Below are 16,682 nucleotides of genomic sequence, written 5' to 3' on the forward strand. Positions count from 1 at the left end.
AAACTATACAAAGTTCAGTCTGGCAGTAAATGTAAATACTGTTAAGGACAGTGTGGAAATCTGCAAAATTTCAAGAAAAATCCAAAGACTAAGGTGTCTGGGACAGAAGCAACGTACGGCACAAATCCTCCCTCTGTAAATTCATGTAGCCCTCAATAATAAAATATAAATCAGGAACAGCAAAAGTAACTTGTAATAAGTCTTTTCAACGAACACGCCTCTATCTTAGGAGAAAGCATCCAGAAATGTTATGGGATTTTCTCTTTGGTTATATCAGACTGAACAGAAGTTGTCCTGGTGGGGAGAAGAGGATGACTAAACCTGAACTAAGGACCAGTCTGTTCTTTTTCAAGCAGGGTCAATGGCCATTCATCATCAACAAAGTGGCTTTCTGTGTATGCTGTGCTGGGCAGCCTCTTGAGCCCGCTCTGTCAGTACGTGGGCTGGTTGCTGACAGTTTGTTAGATTAAAGTGCTCCGTTTGAAAAGGTGCAGCCACACTTGGCAGAAAGAGTTGTCAGGCACGCAGTCCTAACGCCATTTCTGGGCCATAAACACAAAAATATAAACAGTACAGTAGATGAGGTGGGGGTGAGGAAGGGGAAAGGAAGCAGTTTTGGTTTTTTTTACTCTTTCAGTAAGTTAATACGTTAGTTCAGTAACTTTGTTTTAAATGTTTGGTACCAAAGTGCTCTTCTGCGAATCTTCGTTGAGAGTGATGTTCATAGATGCGTGTGGGGTTAAGATGCTTCCACCAGAGGAAGAAAAGCCATTAATGGTTTTGTTCTCAATTCAGTAAATCCATCTTGCTGAGTGCGTGGAGACCAACTTTGTTTTTCCTTAACACCCAAAACAGCCTCAACACAGTGAACTGTTGTGGTAACACTGACCTACCTTTGCTTATGCCTTGGGATCTGGGGTTTCTCACTGTATCATGAGGCAACCTATTCTGTGCTGAGACTTGGAGCCCTAGTTGGTTGCTTTACTTTGCTTTCTCTCAGGTTGTGCTTCGTGGCAGACTGATTCATGATGCTCTCTATTAGAAGTGATTTTCTTCACCTAACAAATCCTTCCCATGCAGACATCAGCCTTTTTTTGCTTTTTCACTCTTAATTTGCAATAGCTTGTAAAGGCTTGCTACTGTTGGTATTGCAGATTCTTGTTGGGACTACAAAACAAAAACAGGAGAAAAGACAGCTGAGATCCACCACTGTGGAGGGCTGAAAATGCTTCTGAATGTTTAGCCATTCCTTGATACCTTGGATACAATGCAGAGGGTGAGGGGGAAAAAAAAAGATAAAATTGCTGCAGCACATACTGCTGTGCAACAGAGTGTTTGGGGAGCTCCTTTTGTGCCTCATTTGTGACAGGTATTCCTCTGACAGCTACAAAAATTCTCTCTGGAGAGAGATGGTTTAGCGAGAAGGATTTATTGCATTTCAGCACTTCAGCTGCCACTGGTTTGTGGGCTAGAAATGCAGTTCAGCAAACTGCAGGTGAGGAGCACACACTTGGCATATTGCAGGTCAGAACTGAAGTCTTGAGACTGCTCAGAGGACTGGAATGAGCTGATAACCTTATTTTAGTGGGCACTAAAATGTGTTGGCTGAACTGATTTTGAGAGGGAGAGGAATTGTTCATTATACACCAGCAGTTTGAGAAAATGAGGGCTCAAGCCTCATTTGTTAAGAGACAAAAAGTGCTCATCAGATGGTCTTTAACTTTCACTAAGAAACCCACCCCGAAATCTGTCCCTGTTCTTTGCTGCCGTTGCAGGGCAGGGACAGTAAATGGCCTCTCTGGTAACAGATGACCTGCTTGCAATTGCAGCATGTAGCTGTGTGTCCTTTCACTCTATGAAAGTGGATCATTCCCTCTTTGCCATAATTTTGGTCATCATCTTGCTGTGTAAAGGGTTTGTGTTGAAGTGCAGTGCTGGAGCCTAGACTGTGTGCCAGGTGGGATCGTACCAAGCTGTGAGTCAGATGTTAGGACTACTTTGGTGTCCTGTACCTGCAAAACACCTATTTTATACATCCTCATACGTCTGCTGTTGCATTGCTTTGTTAACTGATCATTTTTGGTTTGTAGTCCATTGTAATCTTCTATTTTATACATCCTGATATGTCTGCTGTTGCATTGCTTTGTTAACTGCTCATTTTTGGTTTGTAGTCCATTGTAATCTTCAGCTCCTCCCTGTGGAATTGATACTTAGCCTCTTATTCTGTAATTATGAAGCTGATTATTTCTGAAGAGTAAACTTCATAGTTGTCTTGCTGCATTGTCCCCTATTTTTCAGACCATTACTTCAATTTGCCAGAATCCTTCTGCATTCTAGTCCTGTTCTCAAATATGTAGCTCTTAGTGTCTTCTGCAGATCTAATAAGCAAGTTCTCTATTCCATTACCCAGGCAATTACTGAAAATATTGAGTAGAAGTGAACCCAGGACAGACCTCTCTGGAACCACACTCTATGTTCTTTCATTTTTGACAGGAAACCATTAAGTACGTCTCAGTGCATGCTTTCCCCATTAGTTATGCATCTACTTTGATTTTTTTTCTAGCTTATGTTTCCCCAGATTTTTTCCAGTGTGACTATGGGAAAAACCTTTGTCAACAGGGAGAACTAACGAGATTTACATGTTCTCGGTACTCATAAGCTTGATGTGATTTCTCCCAGGCAGATCTTTACTGCTAACTAATTCCATCTTTCTCCTTTAAGCAACCTGCTTACTTCTCTCCCTTCTTTTTCTTTGTGTTTTTCATTTTCAGTTTAGATGCAGTGCTAAGGGACATGGTGTAGGGGATGACTTTGTAGAGTAGGGGAGATGGTTGGACTCGGTGATCCCAAGGGTCTGTTCCAACCTAGACGATTCTATGATTCTATGAATGGGGGATAAAGTTGCTATTCTATCTGTACTCTTCTGACTCTTTCCTTATTCCCTTAAACACGAGCTCATCTGGGGCCACTCTAAAGTGCCTGAACCACTGACAGTCCCAGTACTGCCACTGCTCGAGAGTCACTGAACACACCAGTTTGAGTCAATTATTTTACGGTATGTGGACAGAAGCTGGTATCTAACGTGGAACGAAGGGCATAATCAGAAGAGCGTATCTGAAGATTACTTCTCCTCTTGGGTGATACTGTGAAATTGTTGTTAGCTCGTCTGATCAAATAGAGTATTCTTACGTGGTAAGCAGGAGATGAAAGCACACACAGACTGACAGCGGCGTCTTTGAACAGGCTGTTTTATCTGCGCCTCTAGGCTTCCCTTGTGAGTGCACTCAGCTATTGGCACTCTTACTTTCACCATCTGAAATAATAACCTTTGCAGCACATTTATGGGGGGAGAAAAAAATACCTGTGTGGAATGAGGATCATATTGTGGAAAAAAAATAAAGCAGATGTCTCGTGCATGCAAATTTTTTGTTTAACACCAGAGAAAGGCACTGGGCTGAAGAGCCTGTTGGGCAGCCAGGGTAGTTCTGAGAGGAGTGGTGCTCTTCTGGCTGGATAAACAGTTCGGTTGGCCTAATGTTTATATGAGGCTTTATAGCTCAGTGATCAGATTGCCATGACAAATCCAGGCTTGGATGGTATAAAAAGGATGACCTCTCTCTTCTGTCTTGTTGCTGTTCGTTGAGTAATTTTGCTATTAACAGGAGTTGGTGTGCATTAAGGTAATAAGGTTTTTTTTGGGGCACCAGCCACTGTGGGTGCATTTGTGTAATACATTGTACCTAATAAAAGCATTGCAAATGCAGAAGAAAGTCTTTAATGCATAGAATTCGGGGTGTTCAGCTGTCTAGCAGTGTTTAAGCAAGCAGCTCAAACTTTAGCAAATAAACACCTGGTTTAACTGTTTAACCACCCCTGCTATCTTCTTTCAACTGTAAGCAAATATTTCTTGTTTTTGTTTAAGGATAGATGGGGAGGGCCTCGAGGCTCTCAAGGAGAGTGGCCTTGCTCCCAGTGCCCGTTGATGTGTCCAAGGTGATGCCTGGCCTGCAAAATGGGCGCAATAGGAGAGATTGAACATCAAGAGTGCTAGGTCTTGGTAAAGGGACACTTGAAGTGTTACATGATATGCACAGGGAGACAAGCCTGGGCTATGGGTGAAATGGATGTTACAGTTCTGTCCTCTGACATTTCTCCCTTTTCTTCCAGGGTGACGACTTCTGGAGTAATGGAGGGCATGAAGAAGGTCAAGAAAGTGGTGAATGGTTCAGCAGAGCCCCAGGGCGAGTGGGAAAGCACGGCGTGATGGACTGGACTAAGGCAGCACTTTCAGAGAAACTTTTTTTAATTTATTAATATTACTCTCAGTGGAAAGGGAGCAAGTAGCACTTCCCAACACTGAAACTGCAGAGTGGGGTGTGTCTTGGGGGGAGCAAAGCAGTGCTGAAATATAACTACTCCTCTGATCATAAGAAAATGGGGTCTCTTGGTACCTGCAAGGAGCGTGAAGCTTTCCTAGGGGTTTTGGGTAGCTTATTCTTTTTTCCCCTTTCTGGATCGGTTAAGTATTCGGAATTGTTTGCGGTTGCGTTCTTCAGGATGTGTAATACTCATGTGAAGAGAGACCTTTAGTGTGTATGTAAAATATATATTTTATATAATGCACATATATATATGTACACACTTGCTATGTAACATGTATGCTGGGAATTACAAAGTGTCAGAAAGTGGGAAAAGAAGATAAGTGATGTAAGTATTCTTTTTTTTTTCTTTTTATAAACTCTCCTTTTGGCTTGGACAAAACGTTGCAAAGCAAATGAATAGAAACAACTGGAGTTATTTGAGAGACTAAGTGGGATATTGGGTCAGATGACTCCTGCCACTACTCATATCAGTGGGAAAGTTGATAAGTATCTTCTTGTCTTATTCAAGTGGATTCCTGCATGGATGGGTCAGGTTTTCAAATGTATTGCTATACAGGAAGCAAGTGACTGTTCTCCATTAAAAGCACCAGCCCGTAGTGCAATAAGTGTTAATGTAGATTCTCCACTGTCCATGGAGTTGCTCTTGATTCACACCCTCCTGACAAGAAGCACACAAAAGGTGTAAGACTGATGCTTGCTTTTTAGGGGTCTGCCATGCTATCTGAAACATTTAATTTCAAGCTGTGACCTGGAGCCCTTTGATCTGCTTTAGAAAATATTTTCAAGGTATTTCAAAAGACACTCCTTTCTGACACAGTCTAAACACTACCGGAATCTCCAGTGGCAATCTCTCTAGCAAAGGTCCTGCAGTGTAAGTCTCTGGTTCACCGTTATCCTGAGTTCACTCAGCCTCTCTGGGTGGCTGCTTGTACCTCTCTGGCTATGTAGGATTAATGGTACTGCTGCTTGTGATGGGCTGAACTGGTCAAACTGGTGCTGCCGCCAAAACCAGGCGACTCCCAGACTTAAGTGGTTTTTGTCAGGAAAGGAGAAGATTATGACCAGAACCTCTATGCAGGGGAATACACAAAACTTGACTATTGGCTGCAAACTTGCAGTGGACTTTTCAGAGACACATTACAAATGGCATGTGCGTTTTATCTGTAATACTCTGGTGTTAGTAAGGCAAGCTGGTGCCCGTAGCTGTAGTAGTAAGGCATAGCAAATGATTGTTAATTTGGGGGAGGACAGAAGTGGTTCGCTGATGTAATGAGGGCTAAGCTTTAAGAAAAATAAATCAAGTGTAACTCGCTGACCCACTGAAGCCTTAATATTGGTGTAGAGACGTTGATGTACAGTGCTGTTGAGCAAAGTGCTTCTGTCAGGGTGACAGGGATCATCACAGAGATGTGCCAGCATCTTTTACAAACTCATTTAGGAATTGCTTTTTAGACTCAAGGGACTTAAATCTCTGGGGCACAACTAATTAGAGGACTATTAGCCACTAGGGTTTTTCTTATTCTTGAACTTTGAACTGCTTCTTCCTCAGTTTTGAACAGGGCTTGCAAATGAGCAGTATGTACCAAGACTTGCTGTTTGGAGAGCAGCATTGTTTTCTCCCATTGCCAGTTCTTTTTCTGGGTGTTGGTTCTGTGCATCATGGAAGTGGTAGAGATGAATCTACCTGCTTTGATACCTGGACCTGCTTTGATACCTGGAACTGGTTTCTCTTGAGATAAAGCATGGAATTGCCCTCTTCTCTTGACCTTGTCTGTGTTTTCCTCCTCAGCTGTAACTGCATAGTAATCACAGCAGTGATAGTTTGACTTTTGATATAATTGTCTTGCAATTACACAGTTTTAGTGGAAACAGAGATCCTGCACCACTAGAAAGGCTGTTAGGTGACTTGCAAGCCTTTTAGACACTCTGTATGAAGAAATCTCTTGCATATTAAGTAGCTGAGGTGTGAGAAATTGGACTATAAACAACATAGGCAATCCCAGCTCATCATACACTTATATGCAATACCTGAAAAAACTCATCCTCTCACTCTGCAGTTACTCTGTCCCTGTGAAAATGTTGCTACCTGCATCCAAAGGGCTACTCAAACAGGCTGCAGACTGTTCAGAGCAGTCCACTGGAGGCTTGAAGTCTGTTGGCACTGAGGTGTGGAAGGGGATAAGGATTTGCTGTCGGGAACAGAAGTGATATAACAGTGTTAATCCAGACACGATGCTGTCTTAGGACCTGTTAATACCTTTTGCAAATGAGATGGGAAATTCTGATGGGTCGGGTGTTTTACCCAAAAACATGAGGGGCTGTGCTGGGATCCCAGCGTGGGCTGAGCTGATTCCAAACGGCTGCCTATTCTGTTCCTCAGCATCAGTGGAGCTGCTGATTTGGCGAGTGCTTTTTACCTTAGTCTCAGGTTTCTTTTTCTATATGCACTTTTTTTGCTAAAGTTGTGCATGGTGTAGGTTTATCTGCCAACTTCCTGGCTCACTAGTCAAAGGCCAAAAAAATGGGTGATGACTTTTTGTCTTGGCATGAAAAGCCCTGGCAGTACTCAAAGTGTTTTTTAGGAGAGCTGTTTCCAAGTTGAGACCTGAGCTTCAGGCAGTCAGCTTTACAACCAGCTTCAGCTGGCACTTCATGCAGGATGCTAACGAGCAGTACAACAGTAACTAGCCAGGCCTGAGCATTAGTGAAGAAAATGAGTGTGGATGTGCAAGTCGAAAAACAGAGTGACAGAAGGTTCTTACTGCAGCCATTTCCAAAGTAAATTTCCACTTTCTCTGATGGAATTCCTCAGGGCAGGTTGAAAAATTTGTCTTTTCAGGGTTGTACGATGGATTGGACTCTGGCGGGGATGTTGGAGGATGGAGAGGATTGTGCTTCTCGCACCCCAAAGCAACCAGGGGAGGGCTGCTCCCCCTTTTCCTGCCAAGGCGGACCCCTGACTGCATGGCTAGCGAGTGCAAGGCTGTGGCTAGTGAAATGCAGCAGCTTAGAGCTCAGCGGGCAGGATAATCACAGCGCTGGCCTTTCAAATGCTGGTCTGGTAGGAAGCTCTGTCTTTCACGGGCAGGGAGAGCAGAAGAGGTGCTCGTGGCTTACAGATGGCTTTGGGATCCAGCCTTACTTTCCCATCTCTGCCTTTTTACTGAAGTGAGCAACTGTAAGTGGTCACCCTGTGAGAACACAGCGGGGTAACGAGGGGGGTGCTGGGGAAGCAGGGCTGGTGCAGTTCAGAACAAATGGGTTTGAATGAATTCACGTGTGTTGCTGCAGTGGAGCACTCAGCACCCTCTGCAGACAAAAAGGAGATGGGTTCAGCCCTGGGTTGCAATGCACGTTATGCCCCAGTAAATCCCTATTGCTGATGACATGCAAATGCTGCTGCTGCCCTCCCCCTTCCTGCCGTCACTGCTCAGCCAAGCTCCCTTCCAGAGGATACCTCCTCGCGGTGAAACCGCCAGACTCTCGCGTTCTTCGGGCTTGAAAACCGTTTTCCTTGATGGTTCATCAAGAGACGTGCTAAAAGAAAGCAAGACATAATGGGGTCAGCTGGAGCGTTGCTGCTGCTCGCCGAGAAGGTAGCAGCTCCAGTTGGAGAAGCCACACGCTGTCCTATTAAGATGCTCTTTCATGTTGTCATCTCACTCGGCGTGTCATGATCCGCTCCGTGCATTGTCTGGTGCCTCTCTCTCCAGCTGAGTGCCCTGTTCCTGGATTTCCATGCTGGCATACCCTGGAGCATGTTGTAAAAAAAAAAAAAAAAAAATGCTGCATTGCAGTATTTTGTCTTGGAGCTAGTAATGTGGAAGATGTATTTTTCTAAGCTGAGTGGACTCTCTGTAGCATGAGTCTGCATCCACTGTGTATCCTTCAGCACTGCAACATTCCCTCTGGCCGTGAAAGGGCATGTCCTGATCACTCCAGGGTGGTCAAAGTCCAGTGGAAGATTTTCAATGTGCTAAGTCTTTTTCCATGCAGTGTGCTCCTCTTAGAGAAGAGAAATGCAGCCTGGCCAGTGACAATCAAATTGAGAAAGGGTTGGTGGGGTTTTTTTTGTTGCCTATTTGAAAATTGCCTGGCTGAATTTGAAGCAGATACTGGCTATTTGTGTGTTCTTTTGAGCTCTGAGAACTGAAGTTGCTCAGCTATTAATAAAATAATGGAGTGGAAGTGCAGGTATTGAGGGGAAGGAAACCCTTCCTCCTCCAGCCTACCTGGTTTGTCTCCTTCAGTTTGACCTGTCAGGGGAGTGAACAGACTACTGTTCTTTAAAGCAAATATGTTTTATTGATCCTGTGCTACAACCTCCACTTCAATCATAAAGCATTTCCCCCTTTTTCAGCTTTGTAAAAGGAGCGTGGAGCTGTGGTCTGCAGCGGATGGAAGGTACAGTGATATTTGCAACATAACAGCACTTACACTGTCTAAAACCTGTGACCTTGTGTGTAACTTCAGTAACCAGAATTTTTCACGAAAACCGAGGTGATGCTGCCCAGAGGCACTTGACCAGTGTTTCTTTGTGTTCCCTGGGGTTGGTTTGCTGGAAAATGTTGTTCTAAATTGGATTAATCTGGCTTTTCTTGTAGCCACTGGGTATGATGTATTGGGCTTACTAATGACTTTTACTTACCAACATTGGGAAGCTGTGTATTTCCCCCCTTGTAGTTTCTTGCTTGGATATAGCAATGATCCTGTAAGAACTCCACGTGATACGGAGTTGTAAGTGGCTGGAATAGGATTTAAGAAAAATACTGAGATACTTACGTGTAAAGTGATGGTACTGGAAGAAAGTGGCTGAGAAAAGAGTTGCTCTTGTAGGTTGCCTGGCTCAAGAACCCATTTATGTTTTGACTGCAGCAATCCTGTAGAAAGGACAGCTCTTAATAAATATTTCCCTGTGGGATTTCACTCGTTGTCCTGCTCTCTGTATAATAAAGTAGAGCCTGATTTTCCCGTTATGAGAAGCACCTTGTCTCGTAGCTAGGATATTGGAGCCTTGGGCTGGTACCTGCTCTGTCAAAACAGAGGATGGGTCTAAAGAGCTTCCCTTTCCCTTTAGTAACTATTAATAATTAATTCTAGATCCTCTTGTGTCATTAAGCAGCTTTAGGGCACCTTGTACAATATAGCTTTGAATTCATTTAGTAAATGATCTCCAAAAGAACGCGAAAAGACTTTCTTGTACAGCAAGTTTCAGTTCCAGGGGTTTTTGGTGACCTGTAAATATCCTATTCCTCGGTTCATGTTCAGATGTACAAATGGATTTTTTTCAGTATTTTTTTAAATTTTCTTAACAGCAAAACAGTATTTGAAGAGAAGCGAGGCAGATATAAATCAGGATGGTCTGTGTAACTTGGTTTCCCTGCTGTGATGCAAACATGTAAAATAAAGATTGACCAGAAAGAAGTTTAATGCATCTCATTTTCTGCTTCTGAACTGCTGGTGCCCAAGCTGGGCCATTGATTCCGAAGTCTGCATTTCCCCATGTTTGACTTCCATTTGCAGCCATTAATATCTGCATCAGGGATAAGGGGCCAAATCACCAAAATCTCGTGTGGAAAATAACTTTTCTAGGGGAAAAGCTTTCCTGACAGTGACCCACAGTGGGACTCACTTTCCTTGAGCTGAAAGACCTCTGGGTACTACAGCTGGGTTTCTATGTGCTGAGCTCCTCCTTTAGCTTTGCAAGCTGAAATTCTACAGTAGTTTATGGACTTCCATGGATGGAAGTGTTTCTTACACTCCTGTTTCTCACAATTTTGCAGTCTCGGGCAGGCTTGTTGCTGCCAGCCAGGGTTGTGGTCTCTCCTTCCACAGCGGTTGGCTTGTTGTGCGAGGGAGGACAAGGAGCTGGTGCTTTGAGCCTTGGTGACCAGATAAAATACAGGCTTCTGCCCTTAATTTGTAAGTAATATCCTTTGTGGATCTGGCCATGTTATCTCAAAGGGGCAGGTCCTTGACCTCTTTGTTGTCAGGCTGAGGATGATTTGGGACTCTTCTAGTTGTCCTCTTCCTGAGCTGTCAGGACCTAACCACGCGTTTCAGCTCTGCAGACTGGTTGGGTTGGCAGGGACGAGGAGGGCAAAGTATTTCTGAGAAATGCTCTTCCTGATAATCCCCCGCCCCTCAAAAGCATACGTCCTTCACCACAAAATGCGACTCTTCAAGATGTTTCTTACAGTTTAGCCTCTAGTTCTCATCCTACCACGGAGGGGTAGTGCCAAAAATAGCCTGTGTTCCCTACCCTGCAAATCCCAAGCAGCCAGTTCTGCCTTGCCTCAAGCCTTTGGGTGGGTGGTGTTTTACCAGGGAACTAAACTATAAAAAGTACATGGATTTGGGATTTATTAATCCCCCTCTGTAGAACAGAACAAACTTGGTGTGATGAAGAGGGTGGCTGGTTGTTGCACTGGGATAGCTGGCAGCTATTTCTTGCAGGTAATTCTTGGATGTTGGCTTTCTCCAAACGGAAGGGCCTCTGCTTTTTCTGTCTGTTGTATATTTGGCTGTAAAATATTTCCCCTTAAAGTGACAGTATTTTAACCCATAATTCATCCCTGCTGTAAGAGCAGAGTGCTCCCGTGGAGGTATCTGTGCTGGGCCCAGGAATTGCTCAGCTGTAATGAAGTGTTAGAGTAGGGGTGTGTGAAGTGGGACCAAATTGTGAGAAGACTCACTTGAGATTGAGACCAAGTGTAGGTTACATGGGGAAAAAAATCTTGATTTCTGTCTGTTGTCTCCCAAGAGAGTCAAAAAGCCCTTAATTGCCACAGAGGTACTAGTGTTTAAGGTCTGGTGGACTATCACAGGGGGAAGAATAAACAAAACCAGAGCCCTAACACGGCTTTCCTCGATGTGCTGTGTTTGGATGCAAGTTTGTAGGTGTTTTTCTGTCCTGAGGAGGTAAATTGTTTTACCTGCTTCAAGGATTTTCTTCTAGGGCCTGAAATTCTGAGCTGTTTTGATAGTTTGCTGCTCTTTGTTGCAGTCCAGGCTGCCTGCTGTCAGTGCTTCTGCTCCGGCAAGATTATCTTCATGACTGCAAAGAGCTGCCTTCTCTTTAAATCTTGCTTTTACCTTCCTTTGCCTTCTGACTGACAGGCTTTAATGAGCGGGAGCGTGTTGTAGTGCCCTGTGTAGTGAGTGGTCAATAAAAACAAATTGCTTTGTGCAGAAGAGGTAATAACACGGCTGGTATTGGCACAGCTGATCCTGATACCGGGGTCCTCGCTTAGGAGACAGGGGCTTTCATGTGTCTCAGGTAATAACAAATGCATGTCATCCCTTTCTTCTCACCCCTCTCATCCATGGAAGCTACTGGAATTTGGGGTGACCTTGTTTTCTCCTGGCTTTTTTTCCACTGTGGAATATTTTTAGTGGGGTGGCTGAGATATAATGCATGAGATGGGGCTTGTATTACTGAAAAGAAAAAAAAAAATAAATAAACAGGCATGTAAAGTGAGGCTGTTACAGTGCTGGTAGGTGGCATAAGTGAGGATCAAGATGGAGGGGATGGCTCAAAACTCCTTTTACTGCTCCCTCTTGGGATGATTGTGCCGAGCTTGACTTCTAGCATCCTCAGTGAGAGGAGCTGTTAACAGCATGGCTCTCCTGTGGCAAGGGTAAATATATTAAAAAGGGTTGGTTTTTTTTGTTTGTTTTTGTCATTGAGGATGCTGTTCAGAGGTGATGACCTTCTTTATTGCTGAGTTGGTTTTGTAGGGTGGCACAATATCCCGTAGGCAGCCTGTCCCCCTTGGGACACGTATGGACCCACCATGGGCCTTGTTAGAGGGTCTCCTGTGGCAGGGGTAAATATATTAATAAGGGTTTGGTTTTTTTTTTCTTTTGTCCTTGAGGATGCTGTTCTGAGATGATGACCTTCGTTCATTGCTGAGTTGTTTTTGTAGGGTGGCACAATATCCCGTGGGCAGCCTGTCGCCTTCAGAACACGTATGGACCCACCATGGGCCTTGTTAGTGCCTTGGCTGCTGCCAGGCTGGAAATGTCTCTTCTTGGGATGCTTCATTCTGCAGGAGCTCTGAAGTCGGAAGGAATCCCACACCTGGCACGGCTGTGCAGGATTGATCTGCATCCCCTGGGAGAAGCCAAAATTCTTCAGTTTTGGGATGGATCTTGTACCAGGAGGCAGTAGCCAAATTGGAGGGGCTACAAGGAACAGCTGCACTGACTGAGACAAGAGAATTGGGCAACGACAGAAGATTACAGGAATTAAAGCTGTGAGCCTGACTAAGTGATGATTAAGGAGAGCTGAGAAGATGTAGCACGCTACAAAATGGCTGCAAGGGGGGGAATAGGCAGAAATGGCGGGGAATTAATTAGTGTAGCTCAAGGTCTGAGCTGGGGAGTGGTGAGATGAAGTGAAAGCAGAGGAAAACAAAATGTTGGGAGAAACCTTTTTGCTGGTGAGATGGGTTTGGCTGCAACCTCCCTGGAGAAACGGAGGCAGTTCTGTGTTGTTTCAGGTAATCAACACTGGACTGGATAAATCACTGCAAAATGTACTGTAGGGAATGACCCCTTATCAGCTGAGAGCGGGACTAAATGCCAGAGTTGGTCTTTTTCCATTTGCTTATCTCTGTGTGAAGTACATCGTGTGCATAATTTCTGGTTTGAGGGTTCATTCTTGTTTTACTCTTAAAGCTTGTAGATGCCTTGAGCGAGCTCGGCTGCTCCATAGGAGGAAGGTAAAAGTCCTACATTAAAATGAAGCTGGTACCTGCGTGCCCTAATCTGTATTCGTGCCAAGTCGGGGTTTTAAGTGTTGTTGCAAAAACTGAGCAGAAATATCTGCTGGGATTTGCCAAGCGCACGCCGCCGGTGTGTTGCCATGCATCACAGCAGCCTTGTGGGAGGCAACGGTTCAACCTCTTCTGGCAACAAAACTTGAAAAAAATAGGTATAGGTTGATTTGGTATGTTTGAATATTTTGTTGGGGGTTTTTTTGTGGTTGTTTTTGGGTTTTTTGTTTGGTTTTTTTTTTTTAAATTTTAAATTTAAGTGCAGGGCAGGCTTTAGGTGGACAGACATCACGGCTGCCAGCCCGGTTGGCTTCTGAAGGTTGCTCAAGAGGTTTGTGTCTCATCTTAAAACCAGACCAGGTCAGCAGTGACCAGCCCTGGCTGCTGCCCTGTGGCAGGGGGGTGGTGGTGTGGCAGCCAGACTCCCCGCGCCGGGAAGCTGACCATCTCCTGTGACTCTGGAGTCATCTTTGGAAGAGGGTGACTTCTGCCACCACCCCAACTGCTCCCCTGTGCCCGCTGCCAGCTCTCAAGCCCAGCATTGAATGGCCAAAGACACCGAGCTGCCTCCAGAGTGAAGATATGGGCAGGGAAGGAGGCAGCTGGCAGCCTCGTGCCTTCCTTTATTTTGAAGGTTCTTACGTGTATATATATATATATATATTTCTAAAAAAAGCTTTGTTCTGCTCCAAACAGAGTCTTGCTGTTTTAGAGATGCTTCTGTCAAAGAGCTGCTTTTTTTTTGGAGTAAAACCTCCTGCTGAAGCTGGGCAGGGGCTCTGGTGAGCGGTGCTCAGGTAACCTTGTACAGGGCATCGCTGGCAGCACAGGAACAGCCTCTCCAAACCCTCTTTCCTCGCTGGTGGATGCTGCAGGGTCTCTTTGCTGCAAAAAAAGCTGCCTCTGCCTCTGTGACTGTGATCTTATCATCTCGCACAGACACGACTGCGCAGCGCTCGCTTGGCTGTCGCTGCGAGGAGCCTTTTATTTTCTGTCCCCCGAACAAATGTTCTGCCACCTTCTAGCATCAAACCTTATTGGAAGGCTTGAGTGTTAGGTCTTGGTCCAATTTTTGGTCCGGGAGGGGGTTTGAAATGATTTTGGGGGTGCGATTAAGACAAACAAGGTCAGATGCTGTGGCTGGGCTGAGCTCTGCGGTTCCCCTATTGCAGGATGAGTGTGGCAGGAGCTGGAAAAAAAAAAAAGGAAAAAAGAAAGACGGTGGTTTCCCCGTTGCCAGCTGTGATTTGTGATGTGCCACAGAAGGAAGATCGCAACACCTCCTCCCGCTTGGCTTTGTCTCAGCCAACTGCTGGCTCCTCGCAGCAGGCAACTGGGGGGAGAGCAGCTGATGAGTTCCCCACAGCCACCCCTTCCAGGTTCCCACATTAGCATAACAATTACAGCCCCGGAGGCTGGGAAGAGAATATACTGTCTAAAAAAATAAAATATATATATATACACTAGAATTTAAGGGAGAAATTAATAGGGAATTGTAACACTCAGCGCGTCGGCTGCCTGGCAGTGGTGAGAGCCAGCGGTGTGGGCAGCCTTGGCACAGTTGTGCTGATTTTCAGCCTTTCCTCTGCATTTCTCTGTGTCGTTTCAACATCTGCAATTCTGTTTCCTGGGGACAGAGCCCTTGGGGGCACCATTCCCGGGGTCATTTACCCCAAAACCTGGTATGTTTGGTTTCTGTTGCCTTTTCTCTAAAGCCACGCTATGGGTTGGTACTGAAGTGCTGTGCTGGCTGAAATTAATTTGTAATGCTGGTAGGCAGTAGGGCTGCTAGGGTTCGAGCCTCAGTGTGTTTTGGGTTATAAATCTTGATTTCTGAGGCTTTCTTAGCTGTGTATGATAAGGGTTATGACAGTATTTGCTGTGGCCTGCAGTGGAGCCAGGGGCGAAGCACGAGCAGCACCACTCGCTTCTTGTCAAGCTTAAAAGAGCTTCAGCAAGGGGCTGGTTGATGAACTGGAAGCTGTGGAGCCCCGTTTAAGGCTGCTCACACTCCTGCAATCATACACGTGTGTAAAACTGCTGTAATCTGGGATTAGGATGATGCCTGAGAAGCCAAGGCGGGGGTGAGGGTGCCCCCAGGAGTAGCTGATGCATTCCCCTTCCCTCATGCGTGGCTGTTGCACGGGGATGTTCATGTCACTCTACTGGCATTTATTTTTATTTTTTTTTTCAAAACTCCACAAAAAGCAACTATTTTGGTGGCTCTCCGTGCCAACGCTGACCACGGCTTGTCTGGTGGAGCAGCCAGCGCCGATGCCAATAATTTCTTTGGCACTTTTTCTGACTGAGTCAGATCGCTTCAGCATTAATCTAAAAATAGCCACTATTTTTGTAGCTGATATAATTAATCTCATGTGCGTACGTTCCTACCCCATCCTAGGCTTTGAGGGCATCACCACGCCCCTGCTGATTGACTCCCTGCTTTGGCACAAGAAAGCTCTTAGCAAAACTTGGCTTTTTCGTGGAAAAAGCACAAGGCACGGGCTGCGTGCGCTCTTCTCGGTGAGTTTGCTGCCAGGCAGAGCCTGTTTGCTGCTGCTGCCTCTGGTGATGGATTCCTCTCTCTCATGGTCGGTTGGTTTTGGAGCACCTTCTCCATCTCTTTTTTTGGGTGGGTGGGTGCAGAAAGGGGATGTTCACAAGCTGATGGGTTGGGGGGGGTAGCACTGGCCACAAAGAGGGTGGTAACAGAGTGAGGGATGTGTTAGGGGCCTGGAGCATCTCCCTTACGAGGAGAGGCTGAGGGACTTGGGTCTTTTTAGTCTGGGGAAGAGAAGGCTGAGGGGGGATCTGATCAATGCTTATAAATACTTGAGGGTGTCAAGAGGATGGGGCCAGTCTTTTTTCAGTGGTGCCCAGGGACAGGACAAGAGGAAATGGGCACAAACTTGAATGTAAGAAGTTCCACCTAAACACGAGGAGGAACTTCTTCACTTTGAGGGTGGCAGAGCCCTGGAAGAGGCTGCCCAGAGAGGTGGTGGAGTCTCCTTCTCTGGAGACATCCAAAACCCACCAGGACATGTTCCTGTGCAACCCACTCTGGGTGGACCTAGATGATCACCAGAGGTCCCTTCCAACCCTATGTGATTCTGTGTGGGTTTAGAGATGCATTGAGGGGGGAAAGAGGGTTTGGTGAAGCCTGAAGTGTGGGTGGACCTTGTGTTGGAGACTCATCCGGACCATGGGAAGGGGAGGAGAGAGGCAAGGGATGGGCTGAGCTGAGCCGGGCGGCGAATCCGCTGCCCGGCTCAGCTCGGCCCATCCCTTGCCTCTCTCCTCCCCTTCCCAGTGCCTGGATGAGTCTCCAACACAAGGTCCACCCACACTTCAGGCTTCACCAAACCCTCTTTCCCCCCTCAATGCATCTCTAAGAGCGAGAGCATTCTGTGCTTTGGCCGCGTGAAACCACTGATTTTTTTATTTTTTATTTATTTTTTCAGGTCTGAGCTGAAAAGGAGGAGGAAAGAAAAGACCTTTGGTGCTGAAGCAGAGCTGGGGG

General features: G+C 45.6%; 1 protein-coding gene across 1 annotated transcript in view; it reads left to right on the forward strand.

The window, feature by feature from the left end:
- GPR107 (G protein-coupled receptor 107) overlaps positions 1-6,135 on the forward strand; it is a 37,516-nt gene extending 31,381 nt beyond the window's left edge. Inside the window, exon 18 of the mRNA XM_014942933.1 lies at positions 4,168-6,135. Within this exon, the coding sequence (XP_014798419.1) occupies positions 4,168-4,264 (97 nt within the window). The 3' untranslated portion in view covers positions 4,265-6,135. The remainder of the gene's footprint in view (positions 1-4,167) is intronic.
- Positions 6,136-16,682: the final 10,547 nt, after the last annotated feature.

The sequence above is a fragment of the Calidris pugnax genome, unplaced genomic scaffold (genome assembly GCF_001431845.1).
Source record: "Calidris pugnax isolate Ruff unplaced genomic scaffold, ASM143184v1 scaffold102, whole genome shotgun sequence".
In the NCBI taxonomy this organism is placed as follows: Eukaryota; Metazoa; Chordata; class Aves; order Charadriiformes; family Scolopacidae; genus Calidris; species Calidris pugnax.